The sequence below is a fragment of the Cicer arietinum genome, chromosome 6 (assembly GCF_000331145.2).
Source record: "Cicer arietinum cultivar CDC Frontier isolate Library 1 chromosome 6, Cicar.CDCFrontier_v2.0, whole genome shotgun sequence".
Taxonomy (NCBI): Eukaryota; Viridiplantae; Streptophyta; class Magnoliopsida; order Fabales; family Fabaceae; genus Cicer; species Cicer arietinum.
Window position 1 is genome coordinate 48,270,019 of NC_021165.2, and position 23,777 is coordinate 48,293,795.

A 23,777-nucleotide genomic window follows, 5' to 3' on the forward strand; every position below is an offset into this window, starting at 1 on the left:
TATGCAAAACCATATCATAATCAAGTCAGCAAGTCCAGTTACCTACATCAACTAAGTTCATGTACGTGAACTCAACAACCCCAGAAACGTATGTGAATTGAGTGAATTGAGTTCACGTAGGTGAATTTAGTTTGTGTATGTTAACTGGGTTCATTTACGTGGTAAGTGAACTGAGTTTGCGTACACAAACTGAGTTCACGTACGATTTCTGGGTTTATGGTACGAAAACAAATTTATAAAAACCTAACAAGATTACATTTTGGCTTCGCTACGAAATCAACAATAGCAATAGTACATTTTGGAAAGAAAAAAAATAGAACAACAATAACAATTGATGAAAATGATGCATACCTGATGATTGAAGGTGTTGATAAACATGAAGATGAAGAAGATAATATGAGTTTGTGAGGTAGAAGATGAAGATGAAAATTGAGAGAGATTAGGATTGAAGGTGAAGATGAATGAATGAGAGGTTAGTTAAAAATTTTAATAGATAGACAAGGATATTTTGGATAATTTATTATTTACAAAAAATTGAGGGGTATGGGTAGTAAAAAGATGGGTATGAATAGCAAAATTGGAACCTAAAAACATTTAATAACACAATCATTTAAAACATATAAACAACCTCTCCTGTTGTCAAAAATCAATAAACAACCGCTCGCATCAATAATTTTGTCAAAATACAAAAAGTAGCTCCATCAAAATACATCTCCACCAAGAGTCTTATTCCAGGCGGTGCCGCTTTACCCTCGTATCAGACTCAAACTCCAGTCGTACTGAACTCAACTTACCGGAAAACGCTGCCGGAGTTCGTCGTCAGCCGCCACAAACAGCCAGAAAGTCCGCCCAGGTTTTCTCTCTTTCTCTGTTCTTTTTTCTTTATCCGAGATTCCTCCCCCTATTCTGTAGCACGCGAGGATGCGATTCCAACGCGATATTTTGCGGCTGCAAATCGCGATGCATCGCAGTAGATCTCCACTCCGCACCATTATTCCCTGATTTCCCGCTATGTCGCGCGTGGGTGGAGATACATCAACTTTCAACTAATAACCTAAGTTTGAGATGTCCCTCATTCGTGAATATAACTTAGTGAACATTAATTTCACATCTCTCTTTACGACTGTAGAGTTCTCGAACTGTCACAATACACATTTATGTATGTATCTCTTAAATTTCGATGTATTTGTATTTATTTGACAATTTGAATTGATTTTTCAACAATTTTACAAATAGATTTAGGTTTTTGATGTTAACCATGAATAGGATGAACAAATAAGAAACCATTTGGTCAGTGATTCGATTTCTCACGGTTGCGAATGGAAAAGTATATTAGTAGAAGTCAACTATTTAAGTGGTGCTCAGGTTGAAATTAGTCTCTACAGGCGCGTTCGAGGATACTTGGTTTACCGAAAAATAAGAAACAAAATCAAGCTTCACAGAAAGGACAATGCATAACTAATTAAAAATCATATTTAAAAGTTCTGGTCAATATATGCTTTTTAACTATAAGAACATCTCTGTTTCCAATGGTGAACACCTCTATAGATTCTTAAATCTTTTTTATTTGTTGTTTGTCTTTGCCATTAGATTTAAGAACTCTATTTACCCAAATAGTGCATCCCTCATGTCAACAATCAGAATGCATTCTTTGATAGAGTGTTGTAGAAGTTTTGATCTAGTTCCTTTATGTAGTTAGTTTCAGATGCAATAATTTTTAATGATTAGAATCTGATTCTTCTAGAAGAATCATTGTTACAGCTGCTTGCTCCGATGGTGAACTGGGTATGAACTGGATTTTAGAGTTAAGAACCCGAATAAGCACACTGTTGGAGATGATCTAACCTCTAAGTCTGCAAACTTGCCACAGAAGAATTCTCTTTAGTTTTCTTCCCCTGGTTTCATATTCGGATGTTCATCAGTTTAAGAGAATAAAGCAACATATTTGTATATTTTGATTGTGATCACGTGATTGTGGATTTGATATTTGTTAAACTTTTATTTACTTATTTATTGGGTTATGACGGTATTATGTGCTGCAAATCATAAGAATGGAGGGGGCTGTTTGCACTTATGCATTATAATTTGGAAATAATTAAGCTTTACTTTTTATGATGTGATCAATTTGATTGATGATTCTTATTTTTTAACGCATAACTATTTTCTAAATTTCACTGACAGAACCCGAAATAGCAATAGGATAAACTGAATAGTATTGATACTGAAGTAACCTCAACAAGAAAAATCTGTTATATAGTAGCATATAGGAAAAACTAATTGAAAACTATAACTTTGGCGAAGCTGGGCTCTTTGCAGAGTTAAATTAAAGCTAGAATTGAGCACCCTCTTTCTGAGGATGAACTCATTTCTTCTTATAGCAGTGGCCAGCTAGTTTCACTCAAGAATCTTCAATGATCCTTTTTTGGTTACTGTTTTCTCCCATATACCTATTCCTCTTACCTACTCGTACAGGATTCCTGTATCCCTTCTCCAATCCTTTTCTATCAGTTATCCATTCTGTTAAGCTCCTTTTTCTCTCCCTTCCCTCCCCTCCCTCTGAGTGTGGCTAAGCATCCCTTGGACTATTGATACTACCTCCGCCATAAGTGCTTTTCCACATGCTTGACCCCTTGAATTTTTTTGAACTGTCAAAGTTAAGCTTGCTTGTTACTTGAGCTACCTCTTCTGACTATATATGTTGACTCTTCAGAGATTGGCAATAAAGATAACTAGACATAGACATAGAATATATGTAGATGAGGACCATCCATTAATTCCATTTTATTGCTTTCTCAATGGACGATATCTTAATATTTTATTCTTGTAGATTAAGGTATTTTCAAATGAGTTATTAATGTTTTTGTCACCAAATAAATAAGTCTCCATAATATAATAAACATCACCATGTTCATTCCTATGGAGAACTAATATGAGGCAACATAAAGCCTAATGTGGTGATTTTTTAAAATTTTTATAGGCTTTATTTGATGAAAAACCTTTGGAGGACTAAGTGGTGATATATTAATTTTTGAGGGACCAAGTTAAAAGTTTATATTTCTTATTCTTATTTTACACATTTGGTATTTGAACTTAACTATCAAAGTAAAATCATCTTTCAATTTGCAACCTTTTTTTGCTTGTTCACTAGTTGATACAGGTTGGTTTAGAGCTCTCAAAATGGTTGTATAACACCTGCCTTGTGTATCAAGGTTTTGTAGTTACGAATTGGAAGTTTGGGCGTGCCTTTGTTAAAAATGTCTGACCTTCCATTTCAAGTTGGGGAAGTGATCGAGTCAAAATCCTTTCAAAATGGTTTTCGTGGTGCATGGTTCAGGTGCAAGGTATACATTGTCATCTTTGCATTGTTTTTCAGACTAGGAGTATTGATTACCTAACAGATACATTATAATATGTTCAGTTAAGCTAAAGTATTAATTATTTTCTTGCGGGTTTGTTTTCTTACAATCAATTTGATTGTTCATGATGTTACAATTTTAATTTATATTTCAAAAAAGTTATAATAGTGCCTGTATTTGTTACTTGTTAATTGACTTAGTAATTAGTCCTGTGTTAGCTCTTGATGTAATGGTTGGACTTACTATCACTTGACTATGCGCTAGTAGGTTATATCTATGAGTCGTGGAATTAGTTTTCTGCAAATATATGGTAAGGTAACGCCACCTGTAACAAACTTATGGATCCAATCCTTCTATGGATAGCCATGGCCGAAGCTTTACGTCACCAAGTTGCACCTCCATGGATGGAGCAAACTCATTTTCTAAAATATTGCAATGGTACTGTTTATGTTTGAGTGGCTTTCCTTCACACCGTCCCGCGTCTCTTGGGCTGTGTTGCCATACATGGTGTTGAGGAGCCATGACATCACCAAATTGCCATGTTTGCTGGTTGGGGTCTGCTTTCTTGGGTTGCTTGGAGTCCCTTGTGAGATTCATTCCTTTCCCTTTCTTCGGAGAAAGATCCAAACTGATATTTTGTACTGGAAAAAGTCTGCCATCTACTTTGTGGCTGGCGATTGGGAGAACCAAATGCTCGATCAAGTTGGTCTCTGTTTTAGGTGTGGGCAATGACTTTTCACCCTCTATGATTGGTTCGTTGTCTAACCCCATGTGGGACAATGTTCTTCAATCGTTACAGTGGGTGAATAAATAGAAGAACATAACTGTGCCTGTGTAAATCAATCTAATCCTAAAATAAGGGGCCATAATCTTCTCAGAATCCTTATGTATGTGCTAAAAATTGAGAGAAAAATGTCAAGAATTAGGGTAAAATATATTTATTGAATTAAAAATGTCAAGAATTGAGTAAAATATATATTAGATTACTAAATAACCAAATCCTATTAGTACTCATATATAACCAAATCTCTATTAGTACTCATATATAACTAAATCCCTACTAGTACTCCCATACAACTGAATCCCTATACTTGAGGGATATAAAATAGAAACAAATTTTGACACTCCCCTTAAGCTGGTGAATAGATGTTCTCCATTTCCAACTTGGATACAATTCTTTCAAAATTACTGCTATTTTGCCCTTTAAGGTTGCCTTGGTAGGAGACATATAGAGTGCAAATTAGGCCACTGTCGAGTTTTTCTTTGATGAAATGTCTATTGACTTCAATAAGTTGTTCTATTATGCTGCACTGGATAATGTGCTATACTAATAGCAGATTTATTATCACAATAGAGTTTCATTGGTTCATCCCACTTTATCTTCAAGTCATCTAAAATGATCTTCAACCATAGTAACTCACATATCCCTTGTGCCATTGCTCTAAATTGTGCTTCAGCGCTAGATCTAGATACCACATTTTGCTTCTTACTCTTCCAAGTCACAAGATTCCCACATAGGAAATTGCAATATCCTGTGGTTGATCTTCTATCTACAATCGACCCTACATAGTCAGCGTCATTATATGCTTCAAGACCTACATTTCCATTTCGTCTAAACAAAATTCCTTTTTCTTGAGTTCCTTTCAAATAATGTACGATTCTGAGTGCAACTTGCAAGTGTACCTCCTTTGGTTGGTGCATGAATTGGCTAACTAGGCTTACAACGAAGGCAACGTCACGTCCAATATGTGACAAATACATGAGTCTTCCAACTAATCTTTGGTACATTTCCTTGTGAACTGCAATGTCTTATGCATTTCCCAACTTTAAATATGGATTGATTGATGTACTCGATGTCTTTCATGTTGTCTTTCCCGTTTCTTGTAGAAGATTTATGATGTACTTTTGTTGGGATATGAAAATCGCTTTCTTAGAGTGAGCCACTTCAATTCCCAATAAATACTTCAATTTTCCCAAGGTTATAATCTCAAATTCCTTGGCAAGGTGTTGTCCTAACAGTTGTTGCTTCTTTTCATCATCACCAGTCACTATAATGTTGTCCACATATACTAGTAACACTGCTACTCCCCCTACTCCTCTTGACTCACTATAATATCATCACCAGTTGTTGCTTCTTTTAATCGCTTTCTTTGTTTGAAGCCTATACCAATCATGACTCTAGCAAACCTCCCAAACCACGCTCGTGGCGATTGTTTAAGCCCATATAGAGCCTTTTTTAGCTTACAAATGGTGTCGGCAACAATATGTTCACTATATCCAGGTGGTAAGTCCATGTGAACCTCTTCTTCTAGATCTCCATGAAGGAAGACATTTTTTACATCAAATTGGGGCAAGTTCCAACTATAATTAGCTGTTAGAGATAATATCATCCTAACGGTATTCATTTCTGCAACCGGAGCAAATGTTTTCAAGTAATCCACTCCATACGTTTGAGTAAATCCTTTAGCTACCAACCTTGCCTTGTACTTCTTCATAGACCCATTAGCCTTGTACTTTACAGTGTCTACCCACTTGCATCCTACAAGGTTTTTTTCATTTGGTAGAGGGGCCAAATCCCAAGTACCATTCTTGTCCATTGCTTCAATTTTCAAGTCCATGGCTTGTTTCCATTTGCTGTTAGACAATGCTTCAGATAGAGAGGTAGGTATAGTGGTAATGTTCAGGCTTGTGAGAAAAGCTTTATGGAGGTGAAAATTGTTCAAAGCATAGGTAGTTGGACAAAGGGTAGAGTGGTTTATTGGTTCATGCCCTAGTATTATTCCTAAGAGCAATTGGGATATGAAGGTCATCATAAGTTGGTGGTGCATTAGATTCTAATTCATGTGCATAGGAAAATTCATAGATTGGATCACTAGAGTTTGAAGCGTTAAGGGAAGTTACCTCATGTAAGGTCGAGTTAGATTCATGGATGTGAATAAATTCAGGAATGACCTTTGTTCTTCTTGTATATACTAGATTCTTCCCATATCTTACAATAATGTCATCATTTGCATCTTCCTCAGAGTCAATTTCAGTCTCAACATTGTCATTTCCATTTTTTTCAAAATTAATTTCAATTTCAATTTCTGGTTCAAGAGTCAACTTTGGAAGTAGAAGAGACTCATCTTCCTTACTTGTATTCTCTCCATGAAGATTTGTTCGACCAAAGAAACTTTCTTGTTCATGGAAAGTGACATATCGGGAGACAAATAATTTTTGGGATGGTGGATGCTAACATTTGTAGCCTTTTTGGGTGGAAGAGTACCCGATAAAGACACATTTTAAGGATCTATGATCAAGTTTCCCTCTACTATCACTATGGATATGGACAAACGACGCACACCCAAATATTCGAGAAGTAAGATTACTATTGGTGGACACATTATGGTAGAATGAGGACAGGGCCTCCATGGGAGTTTTGAAGGCAAGGACACTAGAAGGTAATTGATTTATAAGATACAATGCAGTTCAAAATTTCTCTCCCCAAAATTTCTTGGGAACATTATTTTGAAATAACATCGCTCGAGTTTGATCTAACAAATGATCATTTTTCCTCTCAACAATCCAATTTTGTTGGGATGTTTTAACACATTAGGACTCGTGAATAATGCCATCTTTTTGACAGAAAGAATTAAGTCTGTGATTAAAGTAATCTTTGGCATTATCAGACTTAATCCTTTTAATACTCACTCTGAATTGGTTTTTTATCATGGAGAAAACGTACACAAACATAGAGCTGACTTCAGATTTTTGTTTTAGCAAGTAAACCCAAGTATCCCGAATACAATCATTAGTAGAGGTTACAAACCAACAAGCTCTTGATATATTTGGAACATTAGAGGGAACCTATACATCAATATGAACTAAATAGAATTGAGAAGTACTCATTTGGTTACTACCTGAAAAAGGTACACGTTTGTGTTTAGCAAGCTCACACACCTTATAGTGAAGACGTTTTACCTTTAATTTTTTGAAGAAGGAAGGAAACAACTGTTTTATGACTATAAATGAAGGATGACCTAGGCGACAGTGGTACAAAGTGACCTTGTCTCTGTTGATCTTTATTGATTTAGAAAAAAAAAAGAGTTAATACTGCTGAATAGATTTGGAGGTTTGATTATCCATGTAATATAGACCATTCCATTCTCTAGCATTACCAATTGCCCTCCTTGAATTCTTGTCCCGAAAGACACAAGATTTGTTATAAAAAACATTACATGATAGGTCTTGTGTTTGTTTTTGTATGGAAATTATTTAATGGACAATTTAAGAAGATGAAGGACATTTCTTAGAGTTATGGATGAGTTTATTTGGACATCTCCTTGACCTGCTGCAGTTAGAAGGGTACCATCTGTTGTGGATATTTTCTTGTTGCTAGGGCAAGGTGAATAAGTGGAGTAGTGTGTAGTTAATGGTGTCATGTGGTCAATGGCTCAAGAATCCAATATCTAATATTGGTTATAGGTTGTATCTGAAGAATTAAGTCCAAAAGAAAATTGAAACTTACCAAGAGGAAGTGTACTTGTTTATACCAGAGAACTAGTACCCGTCGGTTTCTCCAACTTACTAAGAAGTGATCTAATCTTCTTTATTTCATCTTCATTGAGTCAGACCAATCCACTTATGCTTTCTTTAACTACCATATCCATAAAATCAACAATTAAACGATATTAGAGACGAAAGATTGATCTATCAAACAAAATAAACTTCAAATGTCCAAAACATGTCCACAAATTGTAAGTGTGCTATAATGCCGCAACAGAAAAGTCCGATAAAAAACCGTGTGAGCTTCAAATGACCCACAAACAAAAGTGGTCTGATCGAAAAGTGAACCCCCAAAACGAAATGAGAAATAGCCGATCTACAATTTGGTTGAGAACGGCGCTGAAAGGAGGTCTACAAGGCGGTCAAATGGATGTGAACAGTAGTGACATGAGTATGTAACACACTATGGCAGCGAGTAGGCCAAAAAGAAATCTCAAATTGCTGCAATGAAGGCAGCTAAAAGGGCCACACTGAAGGTGGCTAAGGTTTCAGGAAAATAGAAACCACAATGAAGGCGGTAGATTTATGCAGAAGCGAGACTCCCAAAGACCGAGAATCTGATACCATGTCAAGAATTAGGGTAAAATATTTTTATTGAATTAAAATATGTTGGCAATACATTATATATATATATATATATATATACTAAACAACCAAATCCCTATTAATACTTATATATAACCAAATCCCTACTAGTACTCCTATACAACTAAATCTCTATATTTGAGGGATATAAAACAGAAACAGATTTTGACAAAAAAAAAATACAATGGAACCTATTAAAACCAATGATTAATGCTTAGATGTATAGTGTACACATGGATTAAATGATCCTGAATGGTTTGAAATAGAGAACAAACCTTTTTTACACCAATACTCAACCATCAACACAACCTCTTCTTGTTGCATTGTAAGTAGGGATGGGAATAGGCTAGGCCGTCTGACAGGGGCCTATAGCCTGGCCTATTTATGACCTGGCCTGGCCTATTTAATAAAAAGGCTAGGGTCAGACTATTTTTAAAGCCTATTTATTTAAATAAGTCAGGCTCAAGCTTATAAAAAAGCCTATTAGGTCTAACAGGCCGACCTATATATATTTAATTATTTATTATTATATTAATAATATTATTTCCTATTTTAAATTCTATCAATTAGGCAATCACTCAGTAGTAATTCCATATTCGGTAGTCATTCTATATTTGGTAGTCGTTTCATATTCGGTAGTCATTCAATTAGTCAATAACTCAGTAGTCCTTCCATAGTCATTCTATATATGGGTGCGTTTGTTTCAGAAAAAAAAAACTATTATTTGAAACCAATAGTTATGTTTTAGGGTTTAAAGGATGCTTGTTTCAGATTCTTTTAAAATTATTTTGTTAGAAAAATTATTTTTTTGTTTAATATATATAGATATGTACATTGATATTGGTATGTGGAAAACATGTAGTATGAGTAATATGAATAAGGCTTTTAAATAGGCTTCCAGGCCAGACCAGACTTTTAAAAAGGCCAGGTCAAGCCGGAAAAAAAGCCTATGATAGGTCGTAGGCCAAACTTAGGCCTAAAAAATTAATCGTAGGCCAGACTCAGGCCTTTCAAAGCCTGGCTTGGCCTATTCCCACCCCTAATTGTAAGATTGATTTTTTTTTTAGTGTCAAAAAAGTCATCGCAGAATTCTTCACCATTCTGGTAATATGGCTGTATGCATCCATTTGTTACTCATTGTGCTATTGGCATTTGTAGAAAACATGTTTTTTTTTTGGGTTGCTCAACTATTGTCGGGCAATTTTTGGTAAATGTTTATGAAATTAAAATTTGACATTTGGTAGTCTTGGCTTATTTTATATTATTTCAGATTATAAAGATTTGCAAGAAAGGTGGTGAGATGTACTATCTGTTGGAGTATCCTGACTACCCTGATCAAGGTATGTTCTTGCTTCAAGTTAAAACTGAAACTAGAGTTTCCTATCTTGCTGAATGAGCCTATTTGAAAGTCCATACAAAGTTTGTTTCCTTAATGCAATTTGGTGCTCTAAACATTTCATTTTTAACTTGGTGCAATACATTTGATCAAATTCAAAGTTTTTTGTTCTTTCCTTGACAAGAAAAAATATTATTGTTTGACATCTTGTCACAATCATATGAAGCATTTTTTCTTTTGAGCCATGTCAAGAATTTAGAGTAAATCATCAATTTAATGCTCTAAAGTTACTCACATAATTTAGTCTTTTGAAGGTTCATTCATCACCAAATTGATCCCTCCCTAATTTTCAGTAGATGAAACTTGTGACTAGATTTTTTAGAGTCAAATTTGTTGTAAAACAATTCTTTCAAAGATTAATTTGTTGTAAAAACAATTCTTTCAAACATGTAATTTTTGGGGTTTACTCTTTATTAAGACATATGTAGGCATAGAGAGAGGACGAGTTGTCAAAATGTGGGGATTTGTTTTGCATTATTGCTAAAGAATCCCAACATTTTTCACGAATCACTAAGCATATTTGAGGTGCTAAGCGAAAGGGGTGGAATCTTTTGGGGGAAAAAGACCAAAGGGAGATGGAATCCCATAGAAACGCGATGGAGCCTTAAAAACTTAGGTAGGTAACCACCGGACTTGGATCTAAATTTCCTTAGATCAAGACTAAATTTGATGGACTTGATGAGATCAAGATGTAACTAGGTAAAATTGATAGGCTTGAGATTACTTTCGGCCATCTAATGCAAAAGCAAGCATAAAGAACGGAAGAGGGACATGTGTGCAAGTTGTTGAGGGAATTAAGAAGAAAATAAAGAATGGTAATGGTTTGAGTGTGGTAGCAAAGCCCATTCATGGGCAACTAAGATGTGTGATAGGACAAGTCCATTGGGTTGAGATAGGAAAAGCTCTCCAAGGTGCAGTGAAGTTAGTTTCCAGAGATGCAGAAACCAACCAAATACAAAAATGAAGCGGGCCAGCACAATTTGTTTTCTAGACCACCAAGATATCAAGTTTGGTTGTAGAAAAACAGCAGAGCCAGAAGCAGATATGCAGTCATCTGGATCCGCAGCCCAATCTGCATCACAAAAGGTAGTGAGGGGAAGAGGCTGATGAACAGAACCAAGCAGGAGCTGCAATCCAAAATGCAAAGTACCCTTGAGCAGAGGTGGATCCAGAAATTTGTGAAAGAGGGGCTGGAAAAAATTTAAAATAGTAACAATTTGTTTCAGAATAAAAATTTAATAATAAATGCTGCATAAATATTAAATCATAATAATTAAATATCGTATAAGGTAATATTTTTAGTGAGAAGAAAATAAATTTATAATTTGTCTCTAATTGTATATTGTCAAGGTGTTAATTAAAAAGAGAAAATATAAAAACAATTCTTGTATTAATATTTGTGTGGTGGGTTTGGAGGGGTTGGATCCCTCCTTACAATCCCCTTGAGATGGCGCATATACTGTGTTACAAAAAGCCTCTTTGATAGCTATATACGGCTTGACTTATCATGCGCACTGTTAGTGCTAACGTACACCAACTTTATGGCAGTTACAAAATTAGTTACAACTGAATGACAACCTTCCATATACTAGAGCTCTACATTACTCTAATAAGAGAAATTGCAAAACACGAAGGAGGACATTGTTGGTATTATGTAATTTAACAAAACAATAATTAGCATGGAATTCAAAGAAAACAGAATTATCTTTGGCAAACTGACTCACACTAATTAGTTTCTTTTTGATAGAAGCGACATGTAGTAGGTTACGAAGGACAAGTGAGGTGTGTGGTTTAAGCGGTGAGGCAAAGAAACTAGAACTAGAGGACTGTTTACCTTGACCATTGCCAATGAAGATTTGATCAGGACCTTCAAAAGGAGTCAGTTTTAGAGTCACTAGTAACATTATACGAGACACAAGAGTCAAGGAACCAAGAGCCACCGGGGTGAGGATAAGTGTTGGTGACCAAAACACTTGGCTGAAAGAGAGGAATGTTAGAGGGATGCATTTGAGGTTGGTTCCGGTTCCAAGTGCTACTAAAAGGAGGAAAACCAAGTGGTGCTACCCCATAACCAACCATACCATAAGATGATCCACCATAGGAGTCAATTGAAGGAGGTTGAAACCCTTGGAAATTTGGAGGAACCACAGCCTAAAACTATTGATTGAAAAGGTGCCCACAAGTGGAGGCAAGGTGACCAAATTGGAAGCACACTTGACATTAAATGTGAGAAAAACAACCTCCTCTACCACGACCACAACCATTTCTACCACCATGACCATGGGAAGAACATGGGAAGAACCAAGGAAGGGAAAGACTGATCAGATCCAAGTGATGGAGGTACGAGAGGATGAAGTGAAGGAGCATCATAGGTCGATGATTTTGAAGGTGCATGTGTATAGATTTAGGAAAGCAGCATCAATTGTAACCTTCTTGAATTTGCCAAGATGTATCTCATGAGCAAGGAAAGCCTCAAGGCGTTTTTAATGATTAACTATTGCAAAGCCCATTTGTGAGTACTAACAAGTGTGAGAACGAGCCATAGGGTTCAAGTTGTGAAGTGTAGTGAGTGTGTAAGGATGGAGAGTGCAATCTATGTGCCTTACTCATGCAGGAAGCAAAAAAAAAAGTAGAGGCATTTTTACGAGAAAATAGAATATTACACACTAATAGAACAAGTTTCATAGTATTGGGATTGAGATGACCTAATATTAGATGCAATGTAAATTGGGAATTATTAGGTAGTTGTTCCATTACATTAATAGCAAAAGGTAAATCTATGCTATAATGAGAAGTAGATAAGAAAGAAGAGGCAAAATTGGGTGGAGTAGTTTGGAGGTTGAGATGTGGAAAATCAGAGGCCATCTCTTCGTACACGATCTTAGAGAATGATATATCTGGTTGTCTGAGACTTGACAAAATAAAAACCAAGATGGAATTCAAATTAAACACAATCATCCCTTGCAAACTTGCCACACTACTTAAGTTCTAAGTAATGGGGGTAACATGAAGGAGATTATTAAGAACAAGAGGAGTTCTAGGGATGGAAGGAAAGGTAAATTGTGATGAGCCAGAAGAGTGAATAAGCAAACCTTGACCATTACCTATAAAGATTTGGTTAGGACTTGCAAATGGTGCACCTTGCTGAATGTTCTGACTTATTTGACACATGAAATGAGGTACTAGAATCAGGGAACAAGCGTTGATGGTGTTTGTACCAAAGTTGGTTATGATAACATTAGGTTGAGAAGGAGCCAATGTGGAGGTGGATGAGTCTGATACCTCTGTAGTATCGACACTTTTGATTGAAGGCGTGTCTGTGTTTGATATGTGTCATTCCAACACCGACATGACACTAACACATTGATTACATAACCTTTGTATTATGTTGTAGTTGCTTCCATGGAAATTTGGTTAAGTTTAACCACGTAGCCATCACCATTGGAGCCGCTATATTTGGTCTCACATGTCACGACTATATTGGTCTTTGTTAGAGTCTGTAGGGGAAACAGAGTCTCTGTCAATAGAGATGTTAGTTCAACTGAAAAAGAAAGGCAATTTGATATTATGTAAGTTGAGTCTAATTTTAGATCTTATTGGCCATATCTAGTTTGATGTTAACATTTAGGGTGATGAAACAGGGATTTACCAAACGTGATTCAAGGATAGAATTTTCCAGGTCCAATGCAAGGCATATCTAGCCTAAATGTGGATTCAGACAATGAGCCCATTGTTTTACGAGGCTTTGCTCTGGGTTTAATAAGTCCTAAACCTATTGTCTAAGTTGATGTTCATAGCCAAGATGACCCTGCTGCTTTGATGTGTGGGAAAGATTGGGTATAACTAGCAACCATTTTGGTGTTGTAGATGTTGTAGTAATGTGCATGTTGATGTGACCTAAGGTCTGTTTTTTCGATGACTATTAAACAAGAGGAAGTTTATCATATTGCAACATCAAGGACACCATTAAATTTGAAGGGGACAATATTGTTATGGTAAACAACGTGAACTAAAGTAGTTGGGTGAGTGGGTGAGCGAGTTAGTTAGCCAAAAGAGTGAAGATCCATTTTAGTACTCAACTCTCTAAAGAAGATAAATACTAAGTTGTCTAGGATTATTTTTCTCAAGGACTAAGGGTTGCTTTTATTTTTCTAAGTGACTAAATTGGATTTCAGAGTTTTTCTCATAAAATAAAATTGGTCTTCACTCGTAGTTAAGTAAATAGAAGATGGGACATGGGAGGATGGAGAAAATCATTTTATACATTGGATAATAGTTGTGATAGGAGTAATCTTTTGTGAAAGGGAAACCCTTTGTAGAAAGACCTCTATGTTATTCTCATTCATTCTCTTATTCTCTTTCATTTCATTTGTTTCTATTAATTTCCTCTCTGGTTTTACAATTGATGATATGGTTAAGAACAACGTAATTATACTATTGAGTTATTAATTACATGGCTAAATATGAAGAGTATTCGTCCCCTAAATTAGTCCTTTGTTTGAGAATTAATTGACTTCGTACATGTATCCTCACCTTTGTAAAATTCTACAATTTACATGCCCAAGAAAATTAGAGAATTATCATTCAAGTTGCAATGATAACAAATCATTTGAAGTTAATAATTGTTATATACTACTTGTTTGTAGGTAGAAGTCAGATCAAGTTGTATCAAATTACCTCTCATATTAGCAAGTCAAAGGGCTTCAACAAGGAATTGATGGTGCGACCTCGCTTTCCTACCATATATCGTGAAAGTGAAAAGCTTGATGTCAGTGCTATCTCAGAAGTGATAGTTATTGTTGATGACGCATGGAAGGTTGGGGATTTCGTAGATTGGTTCACTGATGGTTGCTATTGGTGTGGAAAAGTAACTGAAATATCTGGAAATGATAAAGTTCAGGTAATATTTGTAGTTTTTGTTGTCTACATAATTTCGATACCTGAACTTGGAATTTTGATGAGCTAAAAGTCATTTTTTTGAAGTCCTATCCTATTTGAACAATGATTTTACATTTTCTCTTCAATTAATCGACTCCCTTAAGATTTGTTACCTGTGGTTTGTATTCTATTGTGGTTAACCTACCAAACCACATTGGTCTCTTGAGCAACAAATCTAAATGGTTGCTCCTTATTAACTTCGTTGAAATCAACATGAAGGAAAACATTTTTGTAACGTGGTAATGATGATAATGGCGAAGAACCATCGACAAGAATGACCTTACTGAAGCCAGTTTAGGCACTTGGGAGAAGGTGTCCCCATAATCCTAGCCTATGAGTAATCTTTTACAATCGACAAGTCTTAAATCTATCAACCTAATCATCATGACCAATCTTAACCATGAAGATCCATCAACCTCTTACATTTCGATTTCCTTGGAGGAAAAGGGACAAGGTCCAAAGTTCCACTATATTGAATTGCACACATATTTTCAACAACATCATGCCATATAGATGAAAAATTAATTTACAGTGTTAGGAACATAGAAGATTGGCAAGAAAAATGTGAGAAAGAAAGGCAATTTTAAACAAATTAGGTCAACCTAAAGACATGAAGGGGCAACAAGTTGAATTTAATTATAAAAGGTCTTAAGGATACAATATAGCTTAGTTCAACTTCTCATTAAAACAATCATGCCATCAAGAGTAGTATTATGTGACTGGGATAGAATATTTGTACCGTACTGTAGACATAGTGCTAGGGCCCTGAACATCATAATGTACTAAAGCAAGTGGAGGCAAAGCATTACGACTAACTCATTTAGAAAGTCAAAGAGTATGGTTCCTAAATGGCGCCTGATAGGAACCATGGGGAAGGAGTGGGTCAATTGCCAAATAGAAAGAATAGGCCCAAGGTGGGGAATTTCTACTCTTAGAAGCACTTCAGGAAGAATAAGAATGTTGAGCTAGTAGGTGAGAAGGGAATTGACATGTGACATGAAGGGGAAAGTTAGTTATATAAGGAATAGAGTGAAAAGGAGGGGAATTATCAAAGAATTTTGTTAGAAGAAAGACAAGGATCTTAGAGAATTATTCTCTAGTGAGGAAGCCTCTTGGCTAGGCTAATAGAGTAATTGAATCATAGATTTTCTATTATTCTCTAGTGAGGGAGCCTTTTGGCTAGGCTAATAGTAATTGTATCATAGATTTTCAATTTTTCCTTGCTTGCTTGCTTGCAAGTGTTGATCATTGTGGGATTTATTATTTATTCAAATATTTCCATCCATTTTGTGTTTTTGAGCTTATTAATTAGTTTGACTTATTGGATTTTCAATTGAGAGAAAAGTTCATGCCACCGAAGATGAGTGATTGAGTTGAAGTTTTGGAAGCTCAAATGAACGTGAGGAGTGAAATAGGTGAAATCAAGGGGTCCATCTTGATGCTTGTAGGAGAAATTGAAACAAGCTTTGATCATGCATTATGGCGGAAGGACCATTGATCGCTATGTTCAGGTAAACCGGGAGTGTGACTGAATTGATAGAAGCATTTGAATTGCTATCCTCATAGGTTGAAGGTTACCTTGTGAGCAATACTTGGGTTATTTCATGAGGGGATTGAAACATGTCCATAGGAGAGTTCGCACCTTCAACCCTATGTAAATGATGCTAGTAGCCAAAGACGTGGAAGAATAATTACTAGGAGAAGACAGTGAGGTGATGAGTAAGAAAGTAAAAGGCGTGGGTTGGGTCAAGTTGAAACTGGCTCGTATTATCCTCTAGTTTCTACCATGTCCTCAAACGTGGGTTGGAATGGTCACGAACAATGAATCCTAGCCACAACAAATCTCCATCATCATCTTTTGTCTCAACAGGGAGAGCAGTGGAGTTTTGGGACAAAGAGAATGAGGGGTTTCATGTACCTCTCATATCTAACTCCATGAGATGGAAGGACAATGGTGGAGAACACTAACTCCATTAGATGTTGAGTACCATTAGCCAAGATCACAATTGCAAATAACTGGAGGTAGAAATGGATTTATTACCAAAGATATGTTACGAGTCTCACATTGGATGAGATATGACCTGAAAATGAGTTCATAAGTGGGAGGCATCACTCACCTTACAAGCTGGATTTGTAGGGTAGGGTTGAGTTGACCCTAACCCAAATTATAAAATGGTATCAGAGGCCATCCAAGATTCCTTAGGCCACCCGCTATCAGGCCACTTTGGTCATGCTTTAGATGTCTAATCTTGGGCGTGGAGGTGTGTTTAGAATCCCACATTTGATGAGATATTGCGCGGAAAATTAGTTTATAACTAATTTTGCGGGGTTGATTTAAGTCCAACCCAACTTCTAAGAGTATGGTTAGATTCACCATAATTGAAAACCCAAGACCATGTGATGACGGTAAAAAAGACTTGGAAAAGAAATATTTGTGTAATCAATAAAGGTTGTGGGAGCGGAGGTTTCTCTTTACTTGAAGCACTACAAGAAATCAACTTGGGTTGGGGGATGGTGTAGCAAGCTTAGTTGGAGTTGTATAGGCAACATGATTTGTCGATGGAGAATAGCCATAGAAAGTCCAAGAAGTGTGACATCCAAATCATGATTCTCGTTGTGAGGCTTGGGTCAAGGAATCAAGTAGAGCACAAGTGAGTGACATCCAAATCATAAGCCTATTTTGGTGGAACTTGGAACAAGGTTTAAGCTCTTTGGTCGTGGTTGCTATGGTAAGTAGTGTAGTCCCATCATCTTTGCCCGAATAGGTAGGCATATAGCAATAAAATATCTATGGAGCAATGACACACATTAGGGTTTGGCAAATCATAGGAAGGTGTTGGGTGTCAAGTTCCTTTAGGAGGGATGAATAGTGGCTTCAAATAATGTTGTGAAGTTGGGATCTTGTCTTCAATGATGTTATCTCAGTAACTCTTCTTAGATCACCCGAGGCAACCAATAACTATGGTTCGGGACGATCTTATCTCACTAGTCCTTTCTAGTAAGCCAAAGCTTGGTGTCGGAACCCTAGGTATCATAGTTTCTCTCGACCAAATTATTTATACAAGTGGAACATTGACAAAATGGTGAAAATAGTGTTCTTTGTGTTGTGTGTCAAGGAGGTTTCAGAAGTCATCAATAAGTTTGATAAGAGATAAATAGCACCAAACAAGGGCTGCTTGAGAATGATAGTGTGGTACTTGGTTCAAAAACTCCCACCAGGATGGATATCAAAAGAGGAGGGTCCAAGCCTCCAACAACCTCAGAGTAGTAGATGAATAGGAGGGAGAAAACAGTGGGCGGTTTTGTCTAGAAACAAAAAAACAAAGATTTCAGAAAATAATTCACTAATAAGCAGTAGGCCTTCTTGTTGAACCCTGATTAAGGTTGCTTTCGTAGATGCCTCTGTTATTTCACCAATGGGCAGTGGACCACCGATCACTCTGTTATTTCACTAAGGTTGCCTTTCATAGATACTGTTTCAAGAGGAAGATAAAAGAGAGAATAATTTGGAATGTGTCTAAACTACTTGGCAGAGCCATATCATCTAGACTACAAGCATTAAGTACAAAGATTTAGGGCTACTATAATTAGTGTAATTATGTGATATTATGGAATGTTTAGTTATCCTATTTACATTCTTTCTGGAAATTTCTAGCGTAGAGAGAGGACCGCAGTTTGCATCATAATCTATTGTTTTTTTATTATATCTTTTGGCAACCAACCTTACTTTGTTTCATATGATTACACCATTTAATCAAGTTTGTTTTGAAAAGCCATTTCCATTTGGTGCCAATTATTTGGTGATCGTTAGCATTGGAGTTGATTGAAATTATAGATGTTAAATTAGTCACACATTGCTTAGTTTTGTAAAATAAGAGAAGGCCAAAGTTATATATATGGCTCTAGTTCTTCGTATCAAGATGCACCCATCAGAAACACTTTAAGATTGTATCTTATTCTTTTCTTTTTTCTTATACTCTTGAGGTTTCTCTTTAGGTTGTGTCTATTTTATTCTTCAATTTTCTATGCTTTTCCTGAGTTCTCCAAGTGGTTTCGTCTTATTTACCATACAATGATCAGTTTATGATTATACCAAGATATTTTTGGTTCTTTATTTTGTTGCTGATTCTACCTAGATATGGGCATGATACATATTGATTAACTAAATAAGTTGTTCTAGATTGATTTGCTACCTCCTCCGCTGGGTGAAGGGTCTTCATACGAAGCTTTAAACAAGGACCTGCGTCCTTCCTTGGACTGGTCCCTAGAGAAAGGTTGGACTGTGCCTATGCCTAAGGTGTGTACTTATAATTCCTTAATTTATCTTTGCATATGCATAGTTTTTCCTATTCCAACACTATCTATAATAAATGATATGACGTTCCTTCTAATAAGGTCCATAGTGTCCATTTTTAATTTTCAAATTCAGTGGATTCCTTATATTTCTTAAAATTTGATTAAAATTTCCATTGAGTGCCTGTGAAAAATGGATTTCACCTGTGAAAATTTGTGTTTCAATTAGGTGTAGTTCTGAGAGCTTGCAATGCAAGATTGTCATTTTGTCAATTCTAGTTGTTCAATAGAAGTTTAGTGGAGAATTTATGTTTTTCAAACTGAGGAAGTGGGGTTAAGTTTAAAGTAATCTATAGTTCTTGTATGAGAAGTTTGAATTTGTGCTATATAGTTTTCTGCAATAGCCTTAGGTATGTTGTTCTCTTGAAAGGTATCTACTATCTGATTACCTTTCAATATAATAGAGTAATCGTGAACTGATATTCATGTCATTATGACTCTGTATAATATTCTCCGATTCCCATTTTTCACCAACTCTTTTCTCTTACATCTCTTCTCTCTTTTTATATCGCATTCAGTCCTCCGTTCCAATCACATCTCAGATTTACTCTCTCATTTCTTTCTTTTCTATTTTTATCTATTTGTCTGCTTTACACCACTTGCAACCCAGGGGATGAGAAAACCTTTTCCATATTCTTTGGCATGTAAGACACACGAATTCCATCACTTGTCTCCCATGTCTTTTCCTTCCCAACAACTGTAAAATCTTTTCCCAAAATCTTTTTCCCTATTCTTTGATGTGTAATTCAGACATGGGTTCCATTTCCATCAAATGGATGAAGCAAAACCCCTCTCATCGTCCATGATTGAGTTGTAAACTGTCCGAAAGTAGGCCAGAAAATAGGCAGTGGTTTCCAGATCCAGCGGAGTCCACAGCCTAGCTCTTGTTACTGCTGAACTAGGTTGGGTTCTGTCCCTAATATGTGAGCCTTGTGTCAAGCCTATTGTTCCTCAAGTCTTCAGTGGCACGAGTACAGTTTCTCTAGCTCACAACCCAATCTTCTATTCGTACACAAAGCACATGGAGCTGGATTTATTTTTTGTAAGAGAGAGAAATAAGCAGCTCCAGGTTCTGCATGTTCCTGCTACCTCACACAAAGGCATCATGTCTTCTTCCAGTTTTGAGGCTCTTTCGAATTTGTGCGACCCTTTCTTTTCCCTTGGAAACTATCACAAACGTTGGTTTAATTAATTGCTTTTCCTTATATCGTTTATGGTATTTATGTTCTGCAACTTTGTTTAGGTAATTATAGATCATTTACATATCTCAGTTTGAATGATCAATGCTTCATTTTCTTTCAAAATTTGCAGGAGGATGGATGCAGGTGTCCTGCTCGGATAATGAATCCAGCAAATTCAGGTAAAATGGTATTAAGATATACTGTTTGGGTTTCTTTTGTTTGAATGACATCTTTGTTGACCATAGTTATTTTGTATTTCAAATTTCAAGTCGTGTAAATAGCAATGTTTTAGGAAGAACATTTATGTTTTCTTGATTTATAGATCTGCATTATATCCCCTTAATAGTACATAATTTCCTTGTTTATTTTTCATTATTAGTTTAATCATATAAAATTCAAAATGGAGCCATCTATGTGCATCTGAGATGGGCTAACACTTACTGAACTGAGGAATCTTGGCAAATCAATTATATGTATACAAGATTTATAATTTTATATTGGAAACTAAGGAAATTGGTCAGAAAAAAGGAATCTAAGGAAATTAATTATAACTATTGAAATAAAGACAAAATACAAATGGTACAAAAATATTATAGTATCTCTAAATAGGAGATACATGCCAACACACACCCTCAAATTGGTGTATACAAATCATAACCATCAAATTTGTTACAAATAAACTGAATCTGAGGTTCTCCAAGAAACTTAGTGAGAATCTCTCCAAGACATTTTTAATGCTTAGTTGATACATCGGTCAATGCCTGAATGGCCAGTAGCGGCCATAAATGGAGTCCCCCGTATATACCGTTTCACCATTAAAGCATCATTATGATAGAAACTGGTACCAAACATAGAGATTTAAAGGAAATAAACGACTTTTATTGATGATACAATAGAATTACACAATAGGTTCCGAAGAAATTCGAGAGTCTTGGGTCTCTCCCTTCCAAGAGTTCGAGAGCTTGGTCTCACCCAATCAATATCCAATTCCCAAATAATTGCCTAACTTTCCCATCAGTTTTCCTATTTATACAATAACTGCCTATAAACATAACTGCTGCCTAATATGATAACTGTTACGTAATAACTGCCAAATAATATATACGTATCTACAACATAATATAATAATAATAATAATATATAATAACAATACTAATAAGAGGTCTAACACATTATTCATGAAAGTTGTAGAGAATATTGTAGAAACAAGTTTTTTATTCTGATGAAAGGCTCCTTTTATAGGAGCGAGTACATCAAATCAGCTCCTCAATTTGAGTGATATTTGGAAACTGAAAAAAATAACATAGAATCATTTTATATAAAGATAGAATCAATAATAATAACTAAATATTTCACAAAAGTTGGTCATATCAAATAGGCCTGAGTTAAACATCCAATTGCTTCAGTTTGAATTATATGAAGGATACCTTGTATGTATATTCTATCAAATAAACAGAAAACCAGACATATTTTTCAAATGACTCGAGAATCTTATGGAAACATAATATCGATTTGGATATGCTCGGATAACCCCTTCTCATAACCAGAAAATCTGTGTGAACACTATTGTGGTCTAGTCCTAGAAGGAATGAACTTGTAAATGCGGAATGACTCATCGTCATATTAATATTAATATTGTAGTTAGATTAAATTAGCCCATTCTCACTTTGGGCAGAAAAGATTTACTGATTTCTGATTTGATTTTAAATCAAGTTGTGTTCCTATTATTAATGATTCCATACTTTTTAAGATATTTAAAAGGTTGCTTTGGACAATTACTCATTTAGAAAAAATTGTGTTCGACAATTACTCCTTTAGAAAAAAATGCTTTGGACATGGTATTTGGTGGGTTGATGATTGTGGAAATAAATTGATTTTCGCTACTCGCTTTGCACTTTGTTCTGTTTTTCGTTATTTCTTAATATATTTCACAATTGTGAAATTGTCAGTTTAACCTCAAGCTGCTTAGATGCTATTGCAGCAAATTATTTGAACATAAAAGCTACTACAAATTGTGTTTTGACTCAAAAAGCTATTACAAATGGAGCAATGAACGTTGGTCAGCCTTCATATAAATCCATGAAGAGGAGAAAGAAATGCAACTCTGTTGAAAACGGTATGGATATCGAGGAGGCCGACAATCAAAAAGGAGGAACAACTATGCCTGCATCAATTGAGAATTTGGAAAGGACTACCATAAATGCTGGATACAATGTAGAGTATCCCGCAAAGAAGATGAGAAGCAACAGTAGCCTTTGTCTGAATTCCATGTCTTCTAATTCAATAGAGGCAGCAATTTTGGACTTGGAGGAACTTGTAAATAGGATTAAATGGTTAAGAGATGTGTTGCATTGTGAAGTGCCTATGTCTGGTACTAAACACCCATCTTGGGAATTTTTGCAACATCATGCACCATGCAAATAATTGTTTTCTAACAAATGTAAGACCTCGGCATAAGTTGCTAATGTTCAATACCATATGAGGTTGTAGATATTATCTTGTCCTTACATTTGTTATGGAATATATAGAAGTTTTTCATTTTTTTCTTTAGGCGTTTGCATTTTGCCTACTATTTCTTGCCTCTATTTTTTCCGATTACGTGCTCTTGTACAAAATATTTTGCATTGAAATGTAAGAATATTAAATTTAGGGTTTCTACGACCATTTTTAGAAAAATTTGTAATAATCTTTGAATTTTCACTGGTATTGTTGGTCATTACATGTGAGAGAATTTGAACTATGTACCTTGAAGTTACTAACATTAGACTCTAACCACTAAGTAAGTATACAATATTAGTGCCACCTTAGCGAAAATTGTAAATCTCATTTTGAAGATGTTAAATCCTAAAAACATCTCTTGGTGGTAGCTGTCCTTCAACTCTTCTCATATCGCATCACACAATCTTGGGATCTAAGGAATGATTCATCCATTGACATGACCATCACAATAGGTTGGATGAGTTAGGTCATTGTTTATCCGCCAACATGGTTTAAACAAGATTGGTTAAAGATGAGGACATGGAAGATCATTTAAATCAGAGAAAAAATTAAAGTGAAATGAAGAAGTGAATGATTGAAATGAAAAATCAAATTCATTAATTTGTGTTCAATTGATTTTAAAAATAAAATAATCCCTTTTATATAACTAACAGTAAAAAAGGAATAAGAAAATGAAGTTGCAATAGTAAAAAATTACATACAGACTAAATTTAACTAATTAAATAGAAAATAAACTAGATACGAAATAATGTAACTAAATACTTTAATGCCACCCACACGTGATGTGCAGCTAAAGAAAATAGAGGTCAAAATTGAAATTTGGATGATGTGAGTTTTAATCGAATTGTCTATGAAGAAAATTGAGTGGTACCCTTAATCATATTTCAACCTGCGAAATTTTTTAAACCAATTAAATAAAGGACA

The 23,777-nt window shown here is 35.5% G+C and overlaps 1 protein-coding gene across 5 annotated transcripts; it reads left to right on the plus strand.

Annotated features, from left to right (window-relative positions):
- Positions 1–635: 635 nt before the first annotated feature.
- LOC101502267 (uncharacterized) lies at positions 636–22,904 on the plus strand. 5 transcript variants are annotated; one of them, XM_004506364.4, is made up of 7 exons: positions 636–853; positions 3,149–3,341; positions 9,757–9,826; positions 14,529–14,782; positions 19,001–19,117; positions 20,485–20,533; positions 22,324–22,904. In XM_004506364.4, the coding sequence occupies exons 2-7, from the start codon at positions 3,255–3,257 to the stop codon at positions 22,776–22,778; spliced, it is 1,032 nt and encodes a 343-aa protein (XP_004506421.1). In that variant the 5' UTR covers positions 636–853; positions 3,149–3,254; the 3' UTR covers positions 22,779–22,904. The 5 variants fall into 5 exon arrangements, with proteins under 5 accessions (XP_004506421.1, XP_004506422.1, XP_004506424.1 ...); XM_004506365.4 differs by having other exon boundaries at positions 3,219–3,341; XM_004506363.4 differs by having other exon boundaries at positions 637–853; positions 3,210–3,341.
- Positions 22,905–23,777: the final 873 nt, after the last annotated feature.

What these genes read in the sequence shown, in the direction of transcription:
- LOC101502267 (XM_004506364.4), top strand. Translation starts at nt 3,255, where the DNA reads ATGTCTGACCTTCCATTTCAAGTTGGGGAAGTGATCGAGTCAAAATCC. An exon ending in GTGCATGGTTCAGGTGCAAG is followed by an intron (nt 3,342 to 9,756) that starts GTATACATTGTC and finishes ATATTATTTCAG; the next exon opens with ATTATAAAGATTTGCAAGAA. An exon ending in AATGAATCCAGCAAATTCAG is followed by an intron (nt 20,534 to 22,323) that starts GTAAAATGGTAT and finishes CAAGCTGCTTAG; the next exon opens with ATGCTATTGCAGCAAATTAT.